This window comes from Phasianus colchicus, chromosome 35 (assembly GCF_987193195.1).
Source record: "Phasianus colchicus chromosome 35, bPhaCol1.hap1.1, whole genome shotgun sequence".
NCBI classification, from domain to species: domain Eukaryota; kingdom Metazoa; phylum Chordata; class Aves; order Galliformes; family Phasianidae; genus Phasianus; species Phasianus colchicus.
Genome location: NC_143470.1, coordinates 898,020 through 919,481, shown reverse-complemented (window position 1 = coordinate 919,481; position 21,462 = coordinate 898,020). Strand labels below are relative to the sequence as shown.

Genomic DNA, 21,462 nt, shown 5'->3' with positions numbered 1-21,462 from the left:
TCTGGAATTAAAGCCTTCCTCAACTACCTGTCCTGCCACCTGACCCCTCATCTTATTTTGTTTCCCGTACAGTGTTACCTTTCTGATGTCCTTTACAATGCATAATAGCCATGCTCTTTGGTAGATTTACATGCTGTTTTCCTCGTGTGTGCAATCTTTGTTCTTTTCAGATGGTAATACAATGTGTAGCATCCCAAAAACATAATTAGCATCTGTCCATATAATTTAGACTCTTGTCCAGGCCTTTTGAGGGAAAGTCCCCTCAGGTAGTGGTTGTGCTTTGATTACCTTATCAGTTGCAGCTACTGCACTTCCTGCCTTACGGTTTCCTTGTCTCACAAAACTGTTACCATCAGCAAACCAGGTGTCTTCTGCATCTTCTAAGGGTTCGCCCTTCAGGTCCAACCGGCTGGAATGCGCAGCTTCAGTTGTTTCAAAGCTGTCATGAAATACTGGTTCTCCAGGAGTTCCACTAAGGAAAGATACTAGGTTGATAATATTACAGTTATTTCTACATCATCCTGTTCTACCAGGATGGCCGGGGATTTCAGGAACCTCAGGGGTGAGAGCCAATGCCCCCCTTTTCTTCAGCCACCACCCTCAAGCAGCCCAACCATTCCTTACTCACTTCATCAAGCTGGTTGGAGAAGCGTGCCCCTGCTCTTCAATAAGGTCCAAGGTTCTGGGCAAGGACTCCCAGGGGCATTCCTTTTTTTTTTTTTTTTTTTTTTTTTAATGTGAGCTGGTAGCCCCAAAGCAGAGGGGCCTTCATGAGTTCTTGTTTCAGCTGAGGGAATGCCCACCTTGCCTCCCCATTTCATATAATATTTTGGCTTTACCAACAGTCCGTAGTTGTGTATCCACAGTCAGCATCATCCTGCCATTCCTGGGAACGTACGGAGTTCCTTGGCAGTTTGTGGCTCGGGGGTTTGGCAGATGGCTTCTTTCCTGACAGTCCTTAAGGTTTGAAGTCCAGCTGTAATCTCATATCCCAAATATCTCACTTGCTGCTGAATTATTTGTGCTTTCTGTTGAGAAACTTGACAATCATTTAAACCAAGCAATTCAGCAAACTCACAGTCCATTGCACACAGTCCTCTTTTGTTTTTGTGACATCCACGTACTGCAATAAGGTTCCACCCTGGGATGGAGAAACCCAAGTCTCTGGTTCACAAGTTGACCAGCTCTCAAAAATCAAAAATTGAGCTGTTCTCACAACCCTGATGACACTGTTAAGATTAACTAAGTCCTTTCTTCCCATATTGGGGTTTTCCTATTCAAAGGCAAATAACCTTAGGCTTTCTTTGGGCAAATCGGGCAGAAAAGGCATCCTTCAAATCCAGAAGGTAAACTCCACTTACTCATTAAAGTGTATGGATTTTTTTTTTTTTCCCACCACTGAGAGTATGCGTTCAATTATTTTATTACTTGCCCTCAAATCTTGTTCCAAACTGTAGCATTTGCTTTCTAATTTTTTGTCCAAAAATTATCTATTATTTCTTTTATCCCTCTACAGTCACATATCCTCAAAGGGCTTTACCCTGACTGGGCTACCTCTTGTTTTTAACTTCTATTTAGGGCTGCATTTTTGACTCTGCCAGGTATCCCTGCTACCCCCACTCCTAAGTGCACGCAATACTTTATGTATTCCTACTTGTTTTCTCAGCCTATATTTAATTAATCCCAAAACTAAGCCTTTTCTTATTGGGCATTAGCTCCTACTGCTATTACAAAGTCACCTACGGGTGGCAAGAGGCACCCATGCCCACCAAAAGATAAACCTCTTGATCCTGCTTCCCTCTCTTCAGTTCTGACATCCCTATCACACCCTGCTCATCTTTGCCTTCCTCAGCCTGTGTTCTTTCCAAACTTTTCACTTTCCAAACTCTCATCATTACTTAAACAACTAACATCATATTTCAGTTTCTCCTCTGTCTCCGGAGGCTTCCAGTGCTAAAACTGAGATTTCGGGTTTCCTAGGTCTCTGCAGAGGTTATTCTCACTTCAGTGCCCTATCCTCTGCGTCTCCCCTTTGCAAGCAGTGTTGTTTACAGCAGCAGTCTCCGTCTGCAGCTCATTCTCTCACACCAAGTTCTGCTCACGGGGGAACGGTGCGGGGGGGGTTGCTCTCATGCCAGCACAGATAAACTCACTTCCTCTTTAACCCTTTTCCTTTGTACATTTTTCCACTATTCATACCCTAAGTTACACTTCCACATACCCTCAATTCTATTTCTGTATACCATTAACAATCACCTTTCTTGTACCATCAAAACAGTTTGTCCCATTCCTTTCAAAATTCACAAATCAAACCATACAGTTCTTCAGCTTCCACAAACGCCCAGCACTTGGTCTCTCATGATTAGGGTACTCAATTATAAAACTGGTCCCAATATTCCATTTATGTTCCTGGTTTCTTATTCAATATTGCCCCTCCTGGCTCACCAGCAATGTTTCTCCAGTGAGCCAAAATACAACCCAGGGGGGTCTTTTAGGTATTTCTTTCCCTTGTGACCCTCCCATAGCACTATGCCGTTGTTTTATTAGTTTACTGATGTTTCCACAAATTACTCCTTTACCCTAAAGTTTCCCCAAAACAATCGTTCCAACACTCTTGTTCACACTCCGAGCACGAATAACACCAATACCCCTGATATATCTCTTTACAAGCTAAACAGAGTATAACATAAACTGGGCAGCACACATCTGTTCTGTGAAACATACACCTTTCTTCCAGTCCGTCACTGTAATTTATGACACGTGAGTTCCCATATTCATCCCACTCCAAAAAATTCATTTGCATTTACACTAAAAACCATCCAGATCCCTCTTTTTCCCAATGTATCAAAAATAACACGTACAGGGGAATTGTATAGACAGACAAAACGATTGACGACTTCCTCTTCCGCTCCATAGCTCAGCTACGTCTCAGTCACACCACATTCACTCTGACACTTGGTTTTGCTAGCCCAGGAACCGTCTCAGCTCAGATGTTTAAAGGATATCCCAAATACATCAGTAACAGTTGTTCAAACACACAGTGCTGGACATTTGCAGCAGATGACAACAACTGCGCAGATTACCATTCCTACCACCGCGGCTACAGTGATGTAGGTTATCATTTGACAGTGTCAGCACCATACCTCGCTAACCCCGCGTGGGACTCTAACCCACAATCTCTAGAATTAGCGTCAGTTCCAGACTGTTATGAACTCGCGATTACTGATGCCCAAGCGTTAGTCTAGCTTCCAAGTGCTAGCCAGAGGTGGGACTCGAACCCACAATCCCTGGAATCAGATACAGTGCTTTACGATACTTGCCCCTCTGGTAATTACCTTCCCGTCCCGTACCTCTGGACTAGTCCATCCTCAGGGTAAAACCCTCCCGCGTGGGGCGTCCCCGCACGTCTTACGGAGTCCCCTGCTCCTGCGTACGCCTTACGGAGCCTTCCCTTAAACGTACCTGGGCCGCTGCCAGATGGTCCTTGTCTGTCCCCGCAGTGATCGGATGAGAAGGGGGAGTCCTTCCAAGAATTCTCGGCATCCCCCTCCTCAACTGGTCCTGCAGCCGAACAGAGATGGTCCCATCTGGGGTGCCAGATTGATTTGCGGAATCAAACTCTCGAACCCACGTAAGGTGATAAGAGCAGGTACGTCTTTATTTCAGCGCTGCGCCACATGTCAGGTGCAAGGGGGATCGCTCCTCCTAGCTTGCACACCAGAGAATAGGATCCCATACATTTATAAGGCAATCCATACATATTCAGAAGTGTTACCCAAGAGCCATTAACATATTCGTTACTTTTCCGGGAATTCATTTACATACTCTCCCCCTCCCCAGTGCATGCGCAGTAGCTTCTATTGGATGAAGGCTCGACGTCTTCCTCCCCCTCTGGTGGTCGTTCTGGGATGAAGTCAGACGTCTTCCTCATCATGTCCTTTCGACCTTTGTCCCAGTTTTGAGCTCTTCTCCTGCCCTGCATACCTCAGCAATTTCTAATTCTGCCTATCTTTCCTCCCCCTTGCTTTCTTAGGGGCCCTTTCCTGCTGACTGGAGAAGGCTCCCTTTTGAGAATGTGTCTGGGCTAGCAAAAGGTTAAGCAATAAGTTCCCCTTGAGCTAGCAAGAGGTTAAATTAAGCGATGCTATTTGCGAATTTCTTTTGAGTTAGCAAAACCAGGCAATGTTACGGACCCTTACATCTTGCATTCCTCAGCTTATTATCTCATCCTGCTTGTTACATTCTTGGCTTCCTTTACAGCCGGGCCATGTTTACCCTTCATCCCCTGACTCACTGCTTCCCCTGCCCTCCTCAGCACCGCGTGGGAAATGTTGGGGTGGGATTCTGGCAGAGCTGGGGCGGCTCAGCCTGCAGAAGAGGAGGCGCGGGGGGATCCCGGGCACGGCCATCAGTCCCTGCAGGGAGGTGCGGAGAGCAGGGAGCCAGGCTGCACCCAGCAGTGCCCAGCACAGGACCGGAGGCTCACACTGCAGCACAGCAGGTTTCCCTGTACATCACCACTGAGCCCCCAGCTCGGCTCAGCGCCGTTGGATATTTTTGCCAGTGATCATGGTGCAGGAGATGAGTGCATCCTCATGAAATCCAGCGGGCATCCTAAGGCACGAGGTGCTGCTGGCACTCCTGAGGTTTTAAGGGGCAGAAGGGAAAACTGGGGGGCTCAGGGCAGTAGCTGGGGGCTCTCGAAGGGACTTCGAGGTGCTGCAGGTTCAGAATTGCGTTTTTTCCTCCTGTTTCACACAGCAGGTGGCAGTTTGGCTCCACACCTCGAGGTAGCAGCAGGACCCCCAGCAACAGAAACGTCCGCTGCCCAGAGCCCCGTGTCTGGCTGTGGGAAAGATGGAGGGTGGAATAAACGTAGAACGTGCACAGGAGGTTACCACATCAAATTGAGAGTTGGCACCAAACTTCCCCCAGCAGCTCTTTGCAGGCAGCTCAGTCATCGTGTTTTATTCTCTCCTCACCTCGGTCCCAAAGCATTATCCTCATCTGCCAGCAGGTGTTACCTCCGACCTGGTCGCTGGGCAGTGCTTCAGCAGCACCAAGTTGCCCCTGTGGCAACACCTCATTCACCTCGCTGCATTAGCACTCAAATGTTATTCTCATTAAACTACATTCTCTCTTTCCTCCTCCAAGTAAAGTATTTGTTAGACTAGAGAAATAGAAGGCTGAATCTGGGAGAGCCACCGTCTGCAAAATAGTCTGGCACAAGGAAACTATGCTGAAGGCCGAGAGAGGTCTGTGCCAAGGAGCACATCTGCAAGCCACAAGAGAAATATCACCCTGCAGCCCTTCTCCTCTGAAACAGAAGGGAACACCTTAGAAAGACAGAGCACACTCATCCCTATCAGGATACGTCAAGCTGGCAAGAGAGGACTCAGAACTGCCATCCTTTACGCTTCCCTCCACATGGGGTCCGTCATGCAGAGCTGAGTTGGAACTTACTGGCACTGGCAGGGCCCTTTCTTGCAGCACTCCTGATATTTAGGATTAAAATCATAAAGAAATCATGACGGAAGTTCTCTGTGAAAACTACACGTAACGTTGTTCCTTCTACAAGGGAACAAGCCCAGTACATGCTAGTAAAAAGTCCTGCATCAAAAAGAAACAAAGATGGCACGGCAGGAGAGAAACAGGTAGTGTGCGTGTTTAAAGGCATTTCAGAGCCTAATGGTTTTTGCTACAGCACACCTGACTCATGTTAAAAGCTGATCAGTCACAACATTACCTGTTTCCATCAGCTGCCATCATCCAGAACAGCCAGACTTCTGAGGTTCTGGCCCAAACATTCTTTTTGCTCAGCACTTTATTCCTGCAAGAGATTTGATCACGGCACGTGCATCGGTCTTCAAATACCCCATCCTAGCAGCAAGGAGCAAGGAGTGGCACTAATACTTCTTCACTGGTGGGAATCTCAACAGAAGGTGTTGTGCTAAAGGTGTGAGGTTAAGGGAGCATCCCTATCAAGATATAAGCCTTAGTATGGAAGGTTTAGTTATGGCCTGCTGCCTAGAAGAAAAAAAAGTGACTGTTACCTTGTACTTTTTTCGTTTTGTCTCTCTCATCACGAAGATCTGAGGATGACCAAAGCCTGTTGAGGTGAGCTTTGCTGAACCCATATTGTGGCCACCCATATATTGTGGCTTAGAGGTATGACACCAGCACATGGAGTAGGAGAGCTCTGTAAGCTAAGTGCCAAGGGAAGAAGGGGGACTGTTTAAATTCATGACCTCCCGTAAACTGAGTCATTGACTTCCTGTCACACCCTACTCCTGTAAAGCAGGATAACAAGGATTTAATGATGTTTACAAATGGGGTAGACATTGCTGCCTACAACCAAGCACACACGGCTGAGCGCACTCTCCTGTCTCTATCCCAATTCTAGAGATACCCAGAAGAGCTCAGTGTTCTCCTGCTTTCAGTTACTTACATGAACTGTTTTCAAATGCGTGTTGTTATAGGCTGGCACAAGCTTTAGTGCCCAAAGCCACAGCTTGAGAGGCCAACACCAGCCCTGGGCCTAAAAACGCAGCCAGAGAGACCGGCACTGGCCCCAGGACTGAAGCCACAGCCGGGGATGCTGACAGCAGCCATGGGGCTGAAAGCCACAGCTACAGCCTGGGAGGCCGGCATCGGCCCTGAGGCCTAAAGCCACAGTGAGAGGCCAGCACCGGCCCTGGGGCATACAGATGTGCATTCCTATTACTGCTACTAGTTCCCTGGGACTCCATCGACCACGGTGAGGCCATACTGGTCTTTACTGGCTTTTATTGGGCTGCACAAGAGTCATCCTCACTTCTCCGTTATTTTACTTCACATATCCCCACTGGGAGACCCTGGTGTTGGTTTCCTAAAATTTGGGTCTGGGAGGCGTCCGTTTCCTTCACTTACGATGAGAGCACAGAAGCGATGCGGGCACTCGCTGAGGTCACAGTCGGTGCCAGGGTGGGAGCGTTTGTGCCACAGCTGGTGAGCAGAGCTGGTGCTCTGGTGAGCGTGCTGCACGCAGAGACTGAGCTCTGTGCTTTTCTTGAGAGAGATCACCCTGTGAGAGCCCACTGGAAGCAGCGCTGCGGCGTGTGTGTGAGCTGGGCACAGCTCGGGCTGAGCAGTGACCAGGTGAGCTGGGTTTGGTGCTGGCTGGTTGCCGGGAGGTGTCTCAGCAGAAAAGCTGGGCTGGGGAGGAGTTCCCAGCTCCAGCAGTGCCCTTCTGGCTGTATCCAGAGGAAATGGGTTCTTGTTGAGATTCCATCCCACAATTCGATGAGGGCGCTGACATGTCATTACTGCCTTGGAAATCCACTGCTGGGCCCCCGCCTTCGTGTCAGACATTGAAAAGGAAGGAGAGTGCAGACTGCACAGAGTGCAACTCGTGCCTCACTGCCCCACGGATGGCTGGGTGCAGAGCTATTGAGGGGATGGAGAAGAGCACTTGCTGACACAAGCCATGGCAGTCAGAGCTGGAGCTGGCGTTGGCAGCTCTTGCAGCCAGCTGATGTCCAGACATTGCCCTCCTCAAGGGACTAAATCGCATGGCAGAAGAAAGCTGGGAAAATGCTTCTTCCTCATGGTCTTTCCCTTGTTGATAATTTCTGCAGGGTTCCTGCCCAAAAGGAGATTTCAGAGATTGAGGCAGTCTCAGGAAGACTGAAGCCAGCTCTTTCCAAGAGCAGAGAAGTTCCTGTGGAGAGAGCCCTCGGAACTTCAGCTTCCTCTGAGACAGCGTCATGTCTCAGCAAGGGGACGACCGCAGTTCCAATTGCTGCTCTGTGAGAGGAAAGGTATGGCTGGGTTTCTTTTGCTTGGTTCTTCTTCCTTTTTCTCATTTTTAAGGGAAGGGAGGGAGCAGAGGCAGCCCTACTGGTCCTTTGTGACCCCAGGAACCAGTTGGATTCTGTGCTGGCTGCTGACAGCCTGGGCTAATGGCACGGCCATGACTCAGGCTGTATTTTCCCTTAGTGATAAATAACGTCCCAGCACTCTGATATCCCATCTCTGGCACGATCTGGAACGTCTCTGCAAACCTTGGCTGCCCATTCCCACCAACGTTTCTTCCTTTCTCTCTTCAGAAGCAGAGCGGCGCGGTTTCCCGTGTTTGGGATCAGCAGCCAGCAGGCTGCCAGAGACCCAACAGTGCCTTGCAGCGCACAGAGGGACGCGATGGGGACGGGCCGTCCTTACTGCCACGCAAAAGTGAGTTTCGTCAGTCCTGTGTCATGAAGTATGTAGGAATGAATGTTGAGTATTACTGCTGGGCAGGTGCAGTGCTGCAGGGGATGTCAAGTAACCACTGTCAAAGCATTAGAGATGCCAGCAGTGGGAGTGGAGGGCAGTAGTGAGACAGATGTCTGTGTATCAACAATGGTGCTTTAAGTGGAGTGAATTCCTTTTAGGGCCAAAAAATACCTTCCTCAACTTTTGCACCTTCTCTTTGCTGGTGCACCTTTGCTCTGCAGAATGCAGAGCTGTCAGGCAGACTGGGGTTCCTCCGCTGCCATCTGAGCAGGAATGAGAGCAGTAATGCTCTGTGTAAGTGCATTGCAATTCTAACATCATTTTCTGTTCTGGCTGTAGAACGGTGTCTTATGGTTTTTGGGGGGTGGATATGGGCTAACAGGACAACGCTGCTCCTGATGTCTGTGAAATCAGCACACGATCTGTTGTTGTAGGGATGGAGGCTGCGCGTCCGTGGAATGGTGCTGGGCATGGGGGGAAACGGAAAGCCTCTGCAGGTAAGAAGCTCTTGTGAGCTGTGGTGTGGGTACCTGCCTCTAAGCAGGGCTGCATGAGGGGCAGTGTGTGATGGAGGGGAGAGTAAAGGGCACTGCAGTTCTGTGCTGACTGCAGAAGTGGCACAAGGCTGTAGCAGCGGAAAGGCCAATTGAAGAAACTACACTTGAGGACCAGAAGTTTGTGGCTGACTGTGCTGAAGTCTTTCTCCAAGGAGATGCTCTTCATGACTTTATTGTTTTCTTTCTGTCAGAAGCTGATGCCAGTGGCCTTCCTCTGAAGCGCAGCCATGCGGAAAGGCAGAGGAGGAGCACCGAGTGTGACATGGCACCCAAGAGAGGTACAGACACACAACAGGCATCGGGGTTTGGTGCACTGGCTTTCTAGTTAGGCTTTCTGTCTGTCCCTTCCTGGGACTGTTGTCGTTGCGTGTTGGTTGTGGTCCTAATCACAGTTAGCATTCCTGCACTGATTAGAAATGTGAACCCACAGTTCACCCGGGATCCTAAGATCCATGACCATGAACGCTCCAGATGAGATGTCCTAGCATTGTGGCCCATTTTGCAGATGAAAGTAGCGTTGGGCTCTTGCTAAATCTTGTTGCTTCTCCTTTCTTAACAGAGATTGGTGCTGAGCCAAATGGCAATATCTGTGTGAAAGTGGTGCAGCAGGTGTGTTCTGAAAGAGCTTGTCACCGAGCAGCAGCTGAAGCTCCTCTCCAGGCTGGAGGGCTTCCCAGAAGAGCAGGTCCCAGCACAGGGGGAAGACCTTCCCCTGCCGTGTGCCCCCACTCCGACTCCAAGGCCCAGGCTGGATGTAAACGCAAGGGCTTGGAAGAAGGGAGACCAACAGCAGCGCAGCTGCCTGCCAAAAAGAGAGCGAGGGGTCAGAGCGGAGACAGCGTGCCGGCTCCAGCAGCACAGCCTGGGCCTGCCGCAGCGCGGAGCTCCAGGCAAAGAGGTGAGCAGGTGCTGTGGTACCGCCGTGCTGAGCTGCTTCCCTTTCCAAGCACCCTGAGTTTGCTTAGGGTTTGCTTTGCTTTTTCTTCCTCTGAAGAGGGGAAATGGTTGAAGGCTACCAAGCCCAAAGGCAGTGAGGCGCCAGAATGCGCAAGCCCGTCTCTTTCCGTTGGCTCCATGATGGTCTTCTGCACGGCCCATGGAAATGTCATTCACTGAGAGGCTTCCCAGTCCAATTTCCTTTGCCTTTTTTCTGCCATCTGCTTTTATGGTACCCATGTTTCTGCAGTTTTGCTGTTGACAAAACAAATTCATCTTTTTTCTTGCCTTATAGCAAGAAGACAGCGACAAAAAGAGAGAAGCATGGAACTGAAGAAGGCTTCTCTGAGAGCTGCTGCTGCACGTGCAGAGGTGAGTCCTTGGTGAATACAGACACGGCTCCTGTTGTTCCCAGGGCCTCTGTCTGTCAGACATGAAGGAGATTTCCCGAGGGAAATGGTGTCCTATTTCTACACTCGCTTTGTTTCTTTCCAGTCCTCCGCATTGAACAGCCTTGTGGAGATGATGCAGAAGCTGCAGCTGAAGGACTGAGAGGAAGAGCATCAGAAGGCAGCGGCTGCAGTGCGCGGCGTTACAGGGCAGCATTCTGAGTGCTGCCCAACTCGGCTCTCCAACTTTGGATGTAATCAATAAAAAGAGTAACAATTAGAGATTGACAAGGAGCACACAGCCCGATTTGCCCAGCGGCACTCAGTGAGCTGCTGCACCACCTCCTTGTTATTCGTCTCGCGGCGCTCGCTCAGAACTCCACAGCTCCATCAGCAAATGCTGCTGTCTACTGATGCAGCGGAGGCAGCAGTCCTTTGCACTGCCCACAGTCAGACTGTCTGCAGAGCACGTGCAAAGAGCTGCGAGTAACAAAGCCTGGCCACGAGCGTGCTAAGTGAGAGAACAATGTCATAGAGATTGCTGAGTTTCCCAGGGCAGCACCGAGTGTTTTTTGCTTTTACGATGAGTGTATAATGAGCAAAGTTCACCAAAAGGACAGTGTTTTCTCAAAAAATGACACTGTTGGTCCAAAGCAGCATCTCTGCAGCTTAGGACCACCAAGCTGCCATCCTGGCACTGTTCTGCTTACAGACAGCGCTGCAGGTTCTCCTGATGTCACTCAGAAGGCGTCCCTCTGTCATGCAGCCCTCGCCAGTGCCTGCCAGCCTGTCCCTGTTTTGGCTGGGATGGAACTGTTTCCTTTGGAGCGCCTGGTATGACGCTGTGTCCTGGTTCTATCGGTGCCATCCTGCAGGCTGTTGTGCAGAGCGCAGAGCTGCGGAGCTGTGCTTTCTGGCCCTGTGCTCTCCAGCACTCTCGTGTGAGTTCCACACCTCCCAGGAGTCTCCTGTTCCCAGGAACCTCCACTGCTCCCTTGCACACATCTGCGTGCAAACTCCATCCACGAGCATGCAAATGTGTGCAAAACCACACAGCATTGTGCTAAGACCTTGATGCACACACCCACGTTCATACACACACACGTGTGCAAACCCATCCCTTTGCACACCAACATGCATGAAGACACGAGCGCAGCTGCAGCCTTGCACACAGCCATGTGCACACATGCACACAAGGAAAACTAATTCACCTGAAAACACCTTGCACACAGCCACGTGTAATGCATGCTCTGATGTTCAACACCACCTCTAAGATGATCAGAGGGCTGGAGCACCTCTCCTACGAGGAAAGGTTGAGGGAACTGGAATTGTTTAGCTTGGAGAAGACAAGGCTCTGGGGAGACCTCACTGTGGCCTTCCAATACCTGAAGGGAGTTATAAACAGGAGGGGGAACGGCTGTTTATGAGGGTGGATAACGATAGGACAAGGGGAATGGTTTTAAACTGAGACAGCGGAGGTTTAGGTTAGATATTTGGTGCAAGTTTTTCACCCAGAGGGTGGTGAGGCACTAGAACAGGTTGCCAAGGAGGTTGTGGATGCCCCATCCCTGAAGAAAATCAAGGCCAGCCTGGATGTGGCTCTGGGCAGCCTGGTCTAGTGTTTTGCGAGACTGCACATAGCAGGGGGTTGGAACAAGATCATCATTGTGGTCCTTTTCAATCCAGACATTCTATGATTCTATGATCACTGTACAACCCTGTTTGCACACATACCTGCATTCACAGCTCTATGACCAAATGCCACTCCCACGACACAGCCAACACGCAGACGGTGGGAAATGGCAGGAGGAAAGATGCCCCATTACGCTAATTCAATCTCCTCTCTTTAATGAAGGCACTGGGGCACAGCTGTAGCCCCATCCTGAGATGAGGGTTGCTGCGGGATTCCTCGTTTGGACGCTGCAGGTTAACCTGGAGTGCAGTCTGAGGGACACTCCTCATGTGCTCTGCAGATGGAAGATGTGCCAGGAGCAAAGAAAAGACTTCCACAGGCAGCGCAGGGATGGCGTTCCTGGGCCGGGCGAAGACATACAGAGCAGTGCCCACTGCCCTGGGATCTGCAGCACTGCAGAAGGGCTCAGGGTGCAGCACTGTGGCACAATACAGCGAGGAAGCCAGGTTCAGCAGCCCCACGTGGCCTATGGGGGTCCTGGGACGGTGATGGGGGTCCAGTCAGAAACTGTGGGGAGCTGTGAGATCCAAGGGGGTCATGGAGTGGGTAAGGGAGGTCCAAAGGAGGAAACAGGGAGGGGATAAGGAGGAAGCCCAGAGCAGGGATAAGGGTTGTTGATGGGAACTGTGGGTCGCTGTGAGGTCCTGGGCTGGGTGTGAGGGAGGTGAACCAGGTCTGAGGAGGAACTTGAGGAGCTACAGATCTTTGTGGGGGGGTGTGGGGGATATACATGAGGGGGACATGGGATGGATATGACAACAGAGCCTGCAGGAGCAGAATGCTCTTCAGGAGAAGGCAAGACATGCGCTGCAGGTGGGACACAGACATATGGGGAGCTATGGGGACATAGAGGGAAGGGGGGGATGTGAGGAGTGGACTGAGGTAAAAAGGTGGGGCGGTGTTGGAGTGGTTTTATTTCTTCCTGAGAGGGGACTGGGGATCCCTGTGGCCCAAAGGTGGGGCCACGAGCCATGCTGCAGAAGGAACAGCAGACCTCCTTACAAAAAGGCGTCCCAGACTGGGGACGTTGGAGCAGTAGGGACAGTGGTAAAGAAATGGCTCCAACATCAGGTCTTGGAGCAATTGCTGCAAAGACCCCGAGAAATGGACAAAGAGCTCTGATGGCAGCGCAGCACGAGGAGGAAGGAATGCATGGTGGTGCAGAAGGAGAAGGATGGAGAACAGCAGCGGTGGGATTCCCCTTTTGCACGGTCACCCAATGCTACGGGACTCTGCAACAAGAAGCTGCACCCTGCTGTGGTCAGCACGGCTGTGTGTGTCAGCTGGGTGCTGCTGGCAATCATCTGAGCTGTTGCGGTCAGGAAACATTCTAACATCTGCACGGATAGCAGGATAAGTAGGATCAGAGTGAGAGCTGTGCTGTTGTTCAGCAGATAGATGCTGAGCAGAGCACAGCAGGGCCAGGATGTTCGGACCAAAGGAAGGTGGAGACTGCACACGAGGGAAGGCACAGGTGCAGGACAGAGCATGAGACACAGCAATGGCAACAGCTGTCAGAAATCCTGCCTGCCTGTCTGCATAGGAAAGCACACAATAACACCAAAAGGACCAGGTTGGCCACAGACCTCATCTGGAGAAACAGCAGAGCGGATGAGTGGCCTAGACTGTGAGCCTGCAGTCCCCAGCCAAGAGGGAACAGGAGAGCAGGGACTGCCAAGGGAGGAGAGCTACAGGAGCAGAAGGAGCTCACTGAGCAGCTGCGCCTTTTGTCACTCACCACGAGGAGGGAGAGTGCAGAGAAGCCATAGCAATAACAGATGAGCTTTGCTGCTGCAGGGAGAGCTGTGCCTGATGGAAGAGCAGTGATGAGAGCGTTTCTTGCACAGCCCACGGGCACTTGGGGGGATCTGCTGGGATGGGGGAAGCCCTACAAAGCTGTGGGACAGCCAAAGGACACGGATGGGAGGACCCCAAAGGGGCACTTTGGGGCAGCTATGGGGCACAGCCACACCTAGGAGCTGCCTTTACCCAACACACTGCTGGTGGTGGAACTGCTGCTGGCCACGGGCCGTGGGCAGTGATGGGGCTGTTCTGGGCTGCTCTAGGATGGCTCTGGGGCTGCTATGAAATGGGGCAGCTATGGGACACAGCCACAGCTCAGTGGGGTCGATGTTCCCGCACACAGAGCTGGTGGTGAATCTGCTCTGATCATGGAACCTCTCCCATAGCCCCCCGCTGCCCCCTGGACTCCCAGCTTGCCCAGCAAGATGGGGGCAAGCCGGGGGTCAGCAGATGTTATAGGCAGCTGATGTACAGCGACCCCAGAGCCACCCTGTAGCATCCCCTGAACGACCCCAGAACAGACCCATTACTGTCCACAGCCTCATCCGGGGTTATGGTGCTCACAGGGATATGGGTCATGTGGAGCCTTGGGGTCACGCTGAGTTCTATGGGGTTTTGGGGTCATGAGAGGTTATGGATCAGGGCCCCACCTTTGGGCCACAGGAAACCCCAATCCCCTCTCAGGAAGAAATCAAAAAATGCATTCCAGCACCACCCCACATCCCCCATTCTCACCCCAAACCCCTCCCCACATGACCCCAGACCCTCTACATCCCCATGCCACCCCACGTTCCCACGCCCACAAGTCCCACCTTTACCTCACACGTTGCCTTCTCCTGCGCAGCACTCTGCTCCTGCAGCCTGTGGCCCATATCCCCAGTGCTCCCACATCACTTTCACCCACATCTGTGTTGTGCAGGAAGTGCTGCAGCTCCACATTCCTCTCCAGCAGCAGCTGCCCCAGTATTATTTGGTTGTATGGGTTCTGGAGGGAGAAGGGGGTGAGGAGGGGCCCAGGTTGGCTATTGGGGTCCTGGAATAGTGGCAGGGGTCCTGTCAAGGACTGTGGAGGTCTCTGACGTTGCTAAGGAGCCCTGGAGGCGATAAGGGAGATCTGAGGGAGGAAATAATGGAGGTCTGCTGGAGTCTAGTGGGGAATATGGGGTGCTGCTGGGGGCTATGGAGGTCTGTGAGGTTTTGGGCCAGCTGTAGTGGAGAAGTTCCTAGTCTGAGGAGGTCATTAAGGGGCAATGGGTTCTGTGGTGGGCTGTAGGGTGGCTACTGGGGTCTTGCAGGGAAAGTATTGAGGGAAGAGGGAGGTACTGGGGCTCGCTCTGAGGGAATTATGGGTGGGCTGTAATGGAAAGGTAATGGGTTATCTTGGGGAAAGCAAGGGGCAGCCATGGGGGATGGAAGGAACACCTACAGGAATGCAAGAGGAATCTGGGCTGGGGCAAGGGGACAGCTAGGGGAAGAACAGGGGAACGTCCCAGGAACTGAGTTCTTCTTTCAAATCCACATCTGCTACTTCCTGACGTAGCTGCAAGACTGCCAGAGAAGCTGCAGTACCGCTGCCCATTCTGCTGCCTGTGTCAGAAAGAGCTGCATGTTAGTGGGTGCAACTGCCACTACAAGGCCAACTCCATAATTGCAGACACAAAACCATCACCTTCAGTATCTGTTACAGGCTGACGACCGTGCCCTTGCACAGGAACCATTCCCACACAGCAAGGGAACTCCTTCACTGCCTTAGGATGCGGAAGAGGAAGAGCCCCAAAGCCTTCAAAACATGCTATCTTGCCACCAACTTTGGAAGCTAAACACACCTTCTCCTTTGAGAATTAGCAAGATGAATCAACGCACGTTGCTGCTGGAGAGGGCTGTGCTGCATCTCCTGCTGCCATCCTTGGGTTGTCATCGTGATGCCAATCCACAGAGCACTTTGAAGGGCAGTAACCTTGCAAGAAAGAACAGAGAGCAGAGCTCTGCCGTGCATTTCCTGTTGGAACACAGAGATGAGCCGTACAGCCCTTGCTCTCACAACACACACCGCTTCTCTTACCAGCATTCCATTCCTGCACAACGCTGTTCAAACCCCTCCTCCATCTCTCCCTTCATACACAATGCACAGCCTCTCCCCAGCAACGAGCTCTGTGCTGTTTAATGCCTGTGCCATCATCGGGACCTACAGAAGAAACCTTGCGGTTAAGAGGGTTGATTAGACAAGCGCTCTGTCTGGCAGAATTCACCATCTTAAGCACTTTAAAGAAGCGTCTTCTTGAACGCCCTGAATCTCTGTGACACATCAGGAGATGCTGAACTAAACCGGCAGCCTTCTCAAAAATGGAAGGGCTCTTCAGAACCAGCTGGAGGGGGAACAAGATCCCAGGGGGGCTGTGGAGCTGGTAAGGGAGGTCAGAGGGAGGAAATACAGAGGTTCAGAGGGAGCCCAATGGGGGACACAGGGTGCTGGTGGGGACTATCGGATTCTGTGGAGTTTTGGTCCTACTATGGGGGAGTTTTACTAGGCCCTGGAGCGGCTATGGGGCTTTGTGGGGGGCTGTGGGGTGGCTACAGGGGTCCTGGATGGGAAATATTGAGGGCGCTACTGCTACTCTGAGGGAATTATGGGTGTCATGGGAAAGGGCAGCCTTGGGGAAAGCAAGGGGCAGCCAGGGGGATGGAAGAGACACCTGCAGGAATGCAAGGGGAATCCAGGCTGAGGAAGGGGACAGCTAGGGGAAGAACAGGGGAACGTCCCAGGAACTGAGTTCTTCTTTCAAATCCACATCTGCTACTTCCTGACGTAGCTGCAAGACTGCCAGAGAAGCTGCAGTACCGCTGCCCATTCAGCTGCCTGTGTCAGAAAGAGCTGCATGTTACTGGGTGCTACTGCCATTAGAAAGCCAACTCCATAATTGCAGTCACAAAACCATCACCTTCAGTACCTATTACAGGCAGACGACCATGCCGTTGCACAGGAACCATTCCTACAGAGCAAGGGAACTCCTTCACTGCTGTAGGATGTGAGTAACTGAGGAGGAAGGCTGGAGGGGGAAGAAAGGTGCACGGAGGTCTGACATCTTTGAACAAAACCAGGGCCACAAACACTGAGAAATACAAACACAGGGAAATTCTGCATGCACACAGATCAAATGGCATTACAGACCAACACCGCTTTACCTCCTCTGCACCAACAGGCTCTGCAGTGCCCCAAACGTCTGTCAGCGGCAGTCTGTGAGGAACGGCCCTGCAGAACACGCAGAGTCACGCAGGCTCTCCTCCTCCTGCTCCTCCAGACGCCGCGTTCCTTCCTCTGGCACACGGAGCTCAGCCGGTGCTGCTGCAGGCAGTGCTTCCCGTGTCTGCCCAGCCTAAAGCCAGCAGACAACGTTAGCGGATGCCTGGTGCTCAGGCACAAGCAGAAGTGCTGGTGGAAAATCACCACACAGCACAGACTGAGTCGCTGGTACCTTGCAGTGAGCAAAGGCTGAGATGCACAACGTCCTCACCTGCCTGCTTCTTGGAAGTGGAGGTTCAGCAGCAGCTCCATTCATGATTAAGTCCTCCAAAAACCTTCTTCTTTCTTCCTGATCAGGAGACTGGATAGTGAAACCTTCTCCAAAGCCATTATGAAACTATATCTGTACCTGAAGCCCAAGGAGAAAACACGTGTCAGATTTAAGACCACAAAACAGTGCTATTCTATTCCAATCAAACTTCAGTTCTGATTTAAGTTTCACGACTGGCATTTCAGCCACCCTGCTATGGATAGGTTAAACCTATGGATAGGTTATAGGGTGGGAGAGGGGGGTGAGCCTTCTAGCCCAACGTCCCCTTATAGCCTACCATCACCCTATGGCCCCACACAGCCACTTATGGAACCACATCTGCCATACACCTCCTATAGGCCCATATCTCCCTATATTCCCCCACTGCCCCCCTCAGCCCCTCTACGTCCCCCCAAAACTTCCTATAGCATAACAACCCTCTCTATAGACCCTCCCCAGCCCCCTATCATCCTATAGACCCTCCCATTGCCCACCACAAACCCCTATAGTCCCATTAACCCTTTAAAGGTCTATAACTTCCTGAAGGGAGGTTGTAGTGAGCTGGGGGTCGGCCTCTTCTCTCGTGTCATTAGTGATAGGACCAGAGGGAATGGTTTCAAGCTACGGCAGGGGAGATTCAAGCTGGACATTAGGAAGTATTACTTTTCAGAAGGGGTGATCAGGCACTGGAATGGACAGCCCATGGAGGTGTCACCGACCCTGGGGTGTTCAAGCAAAGACTGGATGTTGTGTTGAGGGACATGGTTTAGTAGGAGCTATTGGTAGTGGGTGAACGGTTGGACTGGATGATCTTTTAGGTCTTTTCCAACCTTGGTGATTCTATGAAAGGAAGGGGGGAGCCTTCTAGCCCCACAGCCCTTAGAGCCCACCCTAGAGCCCCCTATCACCCTATGGCCCCACACAGCCCCTTAGAGAACCATATCCCCCATACACCCCCTTGTAGTCCCATATCCCATAAGAACTCTCCTATAGCCATCCCACTTCCCCTTATAGATTCCCCCAAGAGCCCCCCAGTATTTTATACCCCTCCCTATCCCCTTATAACCCATCTATAGTCCCCCCACATTTTCCTATAGCCCCATAACACCCTATAGCCACAATAAAGCCCCCTATACTCCCATATCCCCCGTAACACTTTGATAGCCCATGCATATCCCCTTATGATCTTCCCTTACAACTGTATAGCTCCCCAAATAGCCACCAACAGTCCCATGCCCCCCCCAAGCTCCCATAGCCCCATAGCACCCTATATCCCTCTATAGCCCTAAAACACCCCCTAAAGTCCCCCCAGTGCCTTATAGCCCCATATCCCCCTCTATCCCCCTCATAGCCCCATTTTCTCCCATATCCCCCATACCACTTGTAGAGTCCCCACAGCTTGCTATTGCCCCAAATCTCCCCGTAGCCACAATAAAGCACCCTATAGCCCCACGAACCCCTATATCCACCCCTAAGGCCCCCGAAGCCCTAGAGCCCCATACCCTCCTATATCCCTCTACAGCCCCCCTAAAGCGCCTCATAGCCCCACATCCCTCCTGATAGCCCCCCAACACCATATTCCCCAATATTTCCCTCACAGTACCTATACCCTCACATCCCCCGACTCTCCCCCACATCCCCTGATATTCCCCCACATTACCGTATACCCCCCATACCCCATATTACCCCACAACCCCCCTGTAGCCCCCACAGCCCCTAAAGTCCCACATCTCCTCGGATCTCCCCCACCGCCCCCCGGACCCACAGCTCACCTCAGCCCCGGGGGGCACCGGGAGCAGCGCCGGAGGCCTCAGGGGGGCACGGCCCGAATGCGGGCAGCAGCGCTGCGGCCGTTGGGCCCCGAGTCCTTCAGCCGTCCCAAAGCCCCGCATCCCGCGCACGGTTCCTCTCCCCGGCCCCGGCCCAAGCCGTTCTCCCACACACCTCCGGCTTGTGCCGCTTTCCTCAGCACCGCTCCCGTCGTGCCGCGGCTCCGTCTCGGTGCTGCCCGCACAGCTCCGGCGCGCAGCGCCTGCGCCTGCGGGACCGGCGGCGTCGGAGAGGAAAGACGGCGGGCTCCGAGCCGGAGGCAACGGCCGCTCCCGCGCTCGGCGCCTCAGCCAATCGGAGCCGGCGGCGCTGCCGCCGACCAATCCGAGAGCGGAGGCGGGCCGGAACTGCCGCCGACCAATGAGAGGCGCGAACGGACCGGAAGTGCCCCCAACCAATGAGAGGCCGGAGGCGGGGCGGAGCGGCTGTGGGGGCGGGGCCTCGGGGTGCTCTGTATTGCCATAGGGGATGGGATTGGGATCGGAATTGGGATCGCGGATGTGGGATTGCGATTGGGATGAGGGACTGAGATTGACAGGTGGGTGATGGGCTTGGGATGAGGGTCTGGGAATGAGATTTGGAACTGGGATTGGGATGTGGGCTGTAGGATGCGGGGTTGGGATGTTGACTGTGGGCTTGGAATGTGAGATTTGGGACTGGGCTGTGGGAATATGGATGTGGGATCTGAGGGCAGTGCTGTGATGCCTGAGGTCACCCGGAGGCACTCTGTGATCAGCCCACAGCTGTGTGTTCCAAAGAACAGCCACTGAGGTCAGGGGCAGCAGTCCAGGCAGGGAGATGCTGTGGTGGGAAGCAGGCTTGGTGCCGACGTCCTGCAGGGAAACGGGTGCAGACTGCATGGGACAGTGTAGGACAGCACGTGGTGGAGATGGCTGAGGGGCTGGCAACGCTGGAAGGCCCTGACGGAGCCACGGTCTTTGTCCAGCAGGCCGTGGATGGTGTCTGTGGTACAGAGAACCGTGAGGGGACACGCTGTCCTCGTGGCACTGGGCTCTCGTGGCCTCCTTGTGCCCCATGCAAAGGCTCCCACTGCTCCTGGAATAGTCTTGACCCTGCATAAGGGACAGGATCTCCCTTCCAAAGGCCCGGGCATCAGGGTTTGGCCTTTCTGCTCCATAAGGCAAAGGTTGCTGTTCTCAGCATCAGAGCCACCAGCACAGCGCCTTTGTCTCCCTGTAATCATGGCTTCCAATTATCTGCTCTAACAAGTCCCTGGGGGCCGTGTTGGCAATGGCTCTCAGCGGGGCCCATTCATACTCCCAGAAACTTCCTCCTGACTTTATCTTCCTGAGCACTTTGTGCAATCTTCTCTCAGCACTGGAGGATGATGGACTCAGCACCAAACACCCCAAGGAGACCAGTACAACCCCAAGAGCCCTCAAGTGCTTTGTGCCTTCCTGACATCTTCCTCAAGTCTTCAGAACCTGTACAGCTAACTGGAGAGCTATCAGGAGTGCACTTACAGAGGAGGACCCTAAGGTACATTTAACGAGTCTCTTTATTTATTTATATTTTCTCCAGTATTAAAAGCAAATTAAGGCAGCACTTTGCAGACAGTATTCATCCAAGGCGTCTCCTAATGAGGTTTGCTCTCTTTCACTGTGTGGACAAACTTTCTCCTCAGCCTCCCAAGCCCATTACTGCTCACATTGGCCCCGTGGGATTTTCATCCCTTTTCCTCACATCAGTCTTCTCTGAAATTTGCAGCTCAGTGTTGCTTTTCCTTTGCATCAACTCCCACTTGCCTTCCTCAGAGAACCAGCTGCACATGGGCACAGAGGGATTCCTCCTTGTTGCCAACAAAGGGGAATCAACACGATGCAATTGAATGAACAGTAAAACACTCTCCTCAGCTGGATGCCATGTTCAAGCTGTCTGCCTTCCAGGGGGAATTTCGGTGCCAGAAGAACTTTTGACAGAGAAAGTACATACAAACACAAATAAGAAGTTGAGTAAAGAATTCATGAGACTTTTGAGATGGCCCAAGTTTCCAACTCATGGGAGCTCCTAGAGTAACCAGATAGCTGGGAGGTATCTGAAAGAACAAAGAGCAAAGGGAGGGGGAAATCTGGAGAGCAGTGGGAAGGGCACATGCCCACACTGCCTGCAGAAAACACGACCTTAGCCATGGTCATTTATTCAGGAGAGCTGGAAACACCTGCAGGGAGTGGGAGATCAAATACAGAGGTGACACCAAGCAGGGCTAGCAGCTGCCTGTGTCCCAGCACCTGAATGTTTTTGTGTCCTCCAAACACAGTTCTGGAAAACAGTGACACAATAAATCTCCTCAAAGACTGGTATTTCCAATAAGGAGAGAAACCAGGCCCCAAAGCAGTTTAGAAACTGAGAGGTGTGTTGGCACATTTTCTTCGATTTGATCTTTCTCTTTAATTCTTTGTTCCAGTTTTACATTACATAACATCTTTCAC

At 52.1% G+C, this 21,462-nt stretch overlaps 1 protein-coding gene across 2 annotated transcripts; it reads left to right on the top strand.

Annotated features, from left to right (window-relative positions):
- Positions 1 to 8,354: 8,354 nt before the first annotated feature.
- Positions 8,355 to 10,774, top strand: LOC149913710 (zinc finger CCCH domain-containing protein 11A-like). Of its 2 annotated transcripts, XM_090129030.1 has the most exons (4): positions 8,355 to 8,750; positions 9,002 to 9,088; positions 9,370 to 9,708; positions 10,042 to 10,774. In XM_090129030.1, exons 1-4 carry the CDS (start codon positions 8,690 to 8,692, stop codon positions 10,131 to 10,133), a joined length of 579 nt encoding a protein of 192 aa, XP_089985156.1. In that variant the 5' UTR covers positions 8,355 to 8,689; the 3' UTR covers positions 10,134 to 10,774. The 2 variants fall into 2 exon arrangements, with proteins under 2 accessions (XP_089985156.1, XP_089985155.1); XM_090129029.1 differs by lacking the exons at positions 8,355 to 8,750; positions 9,002 to 9,088 and having other exon boundaries at positions 9,138 to 9,708; positions 10,042 to 10,118; positions 10,242 to 10,774.
- Positions 10,775 to 21,462: the final 10,688 nt, after the last annotated feature.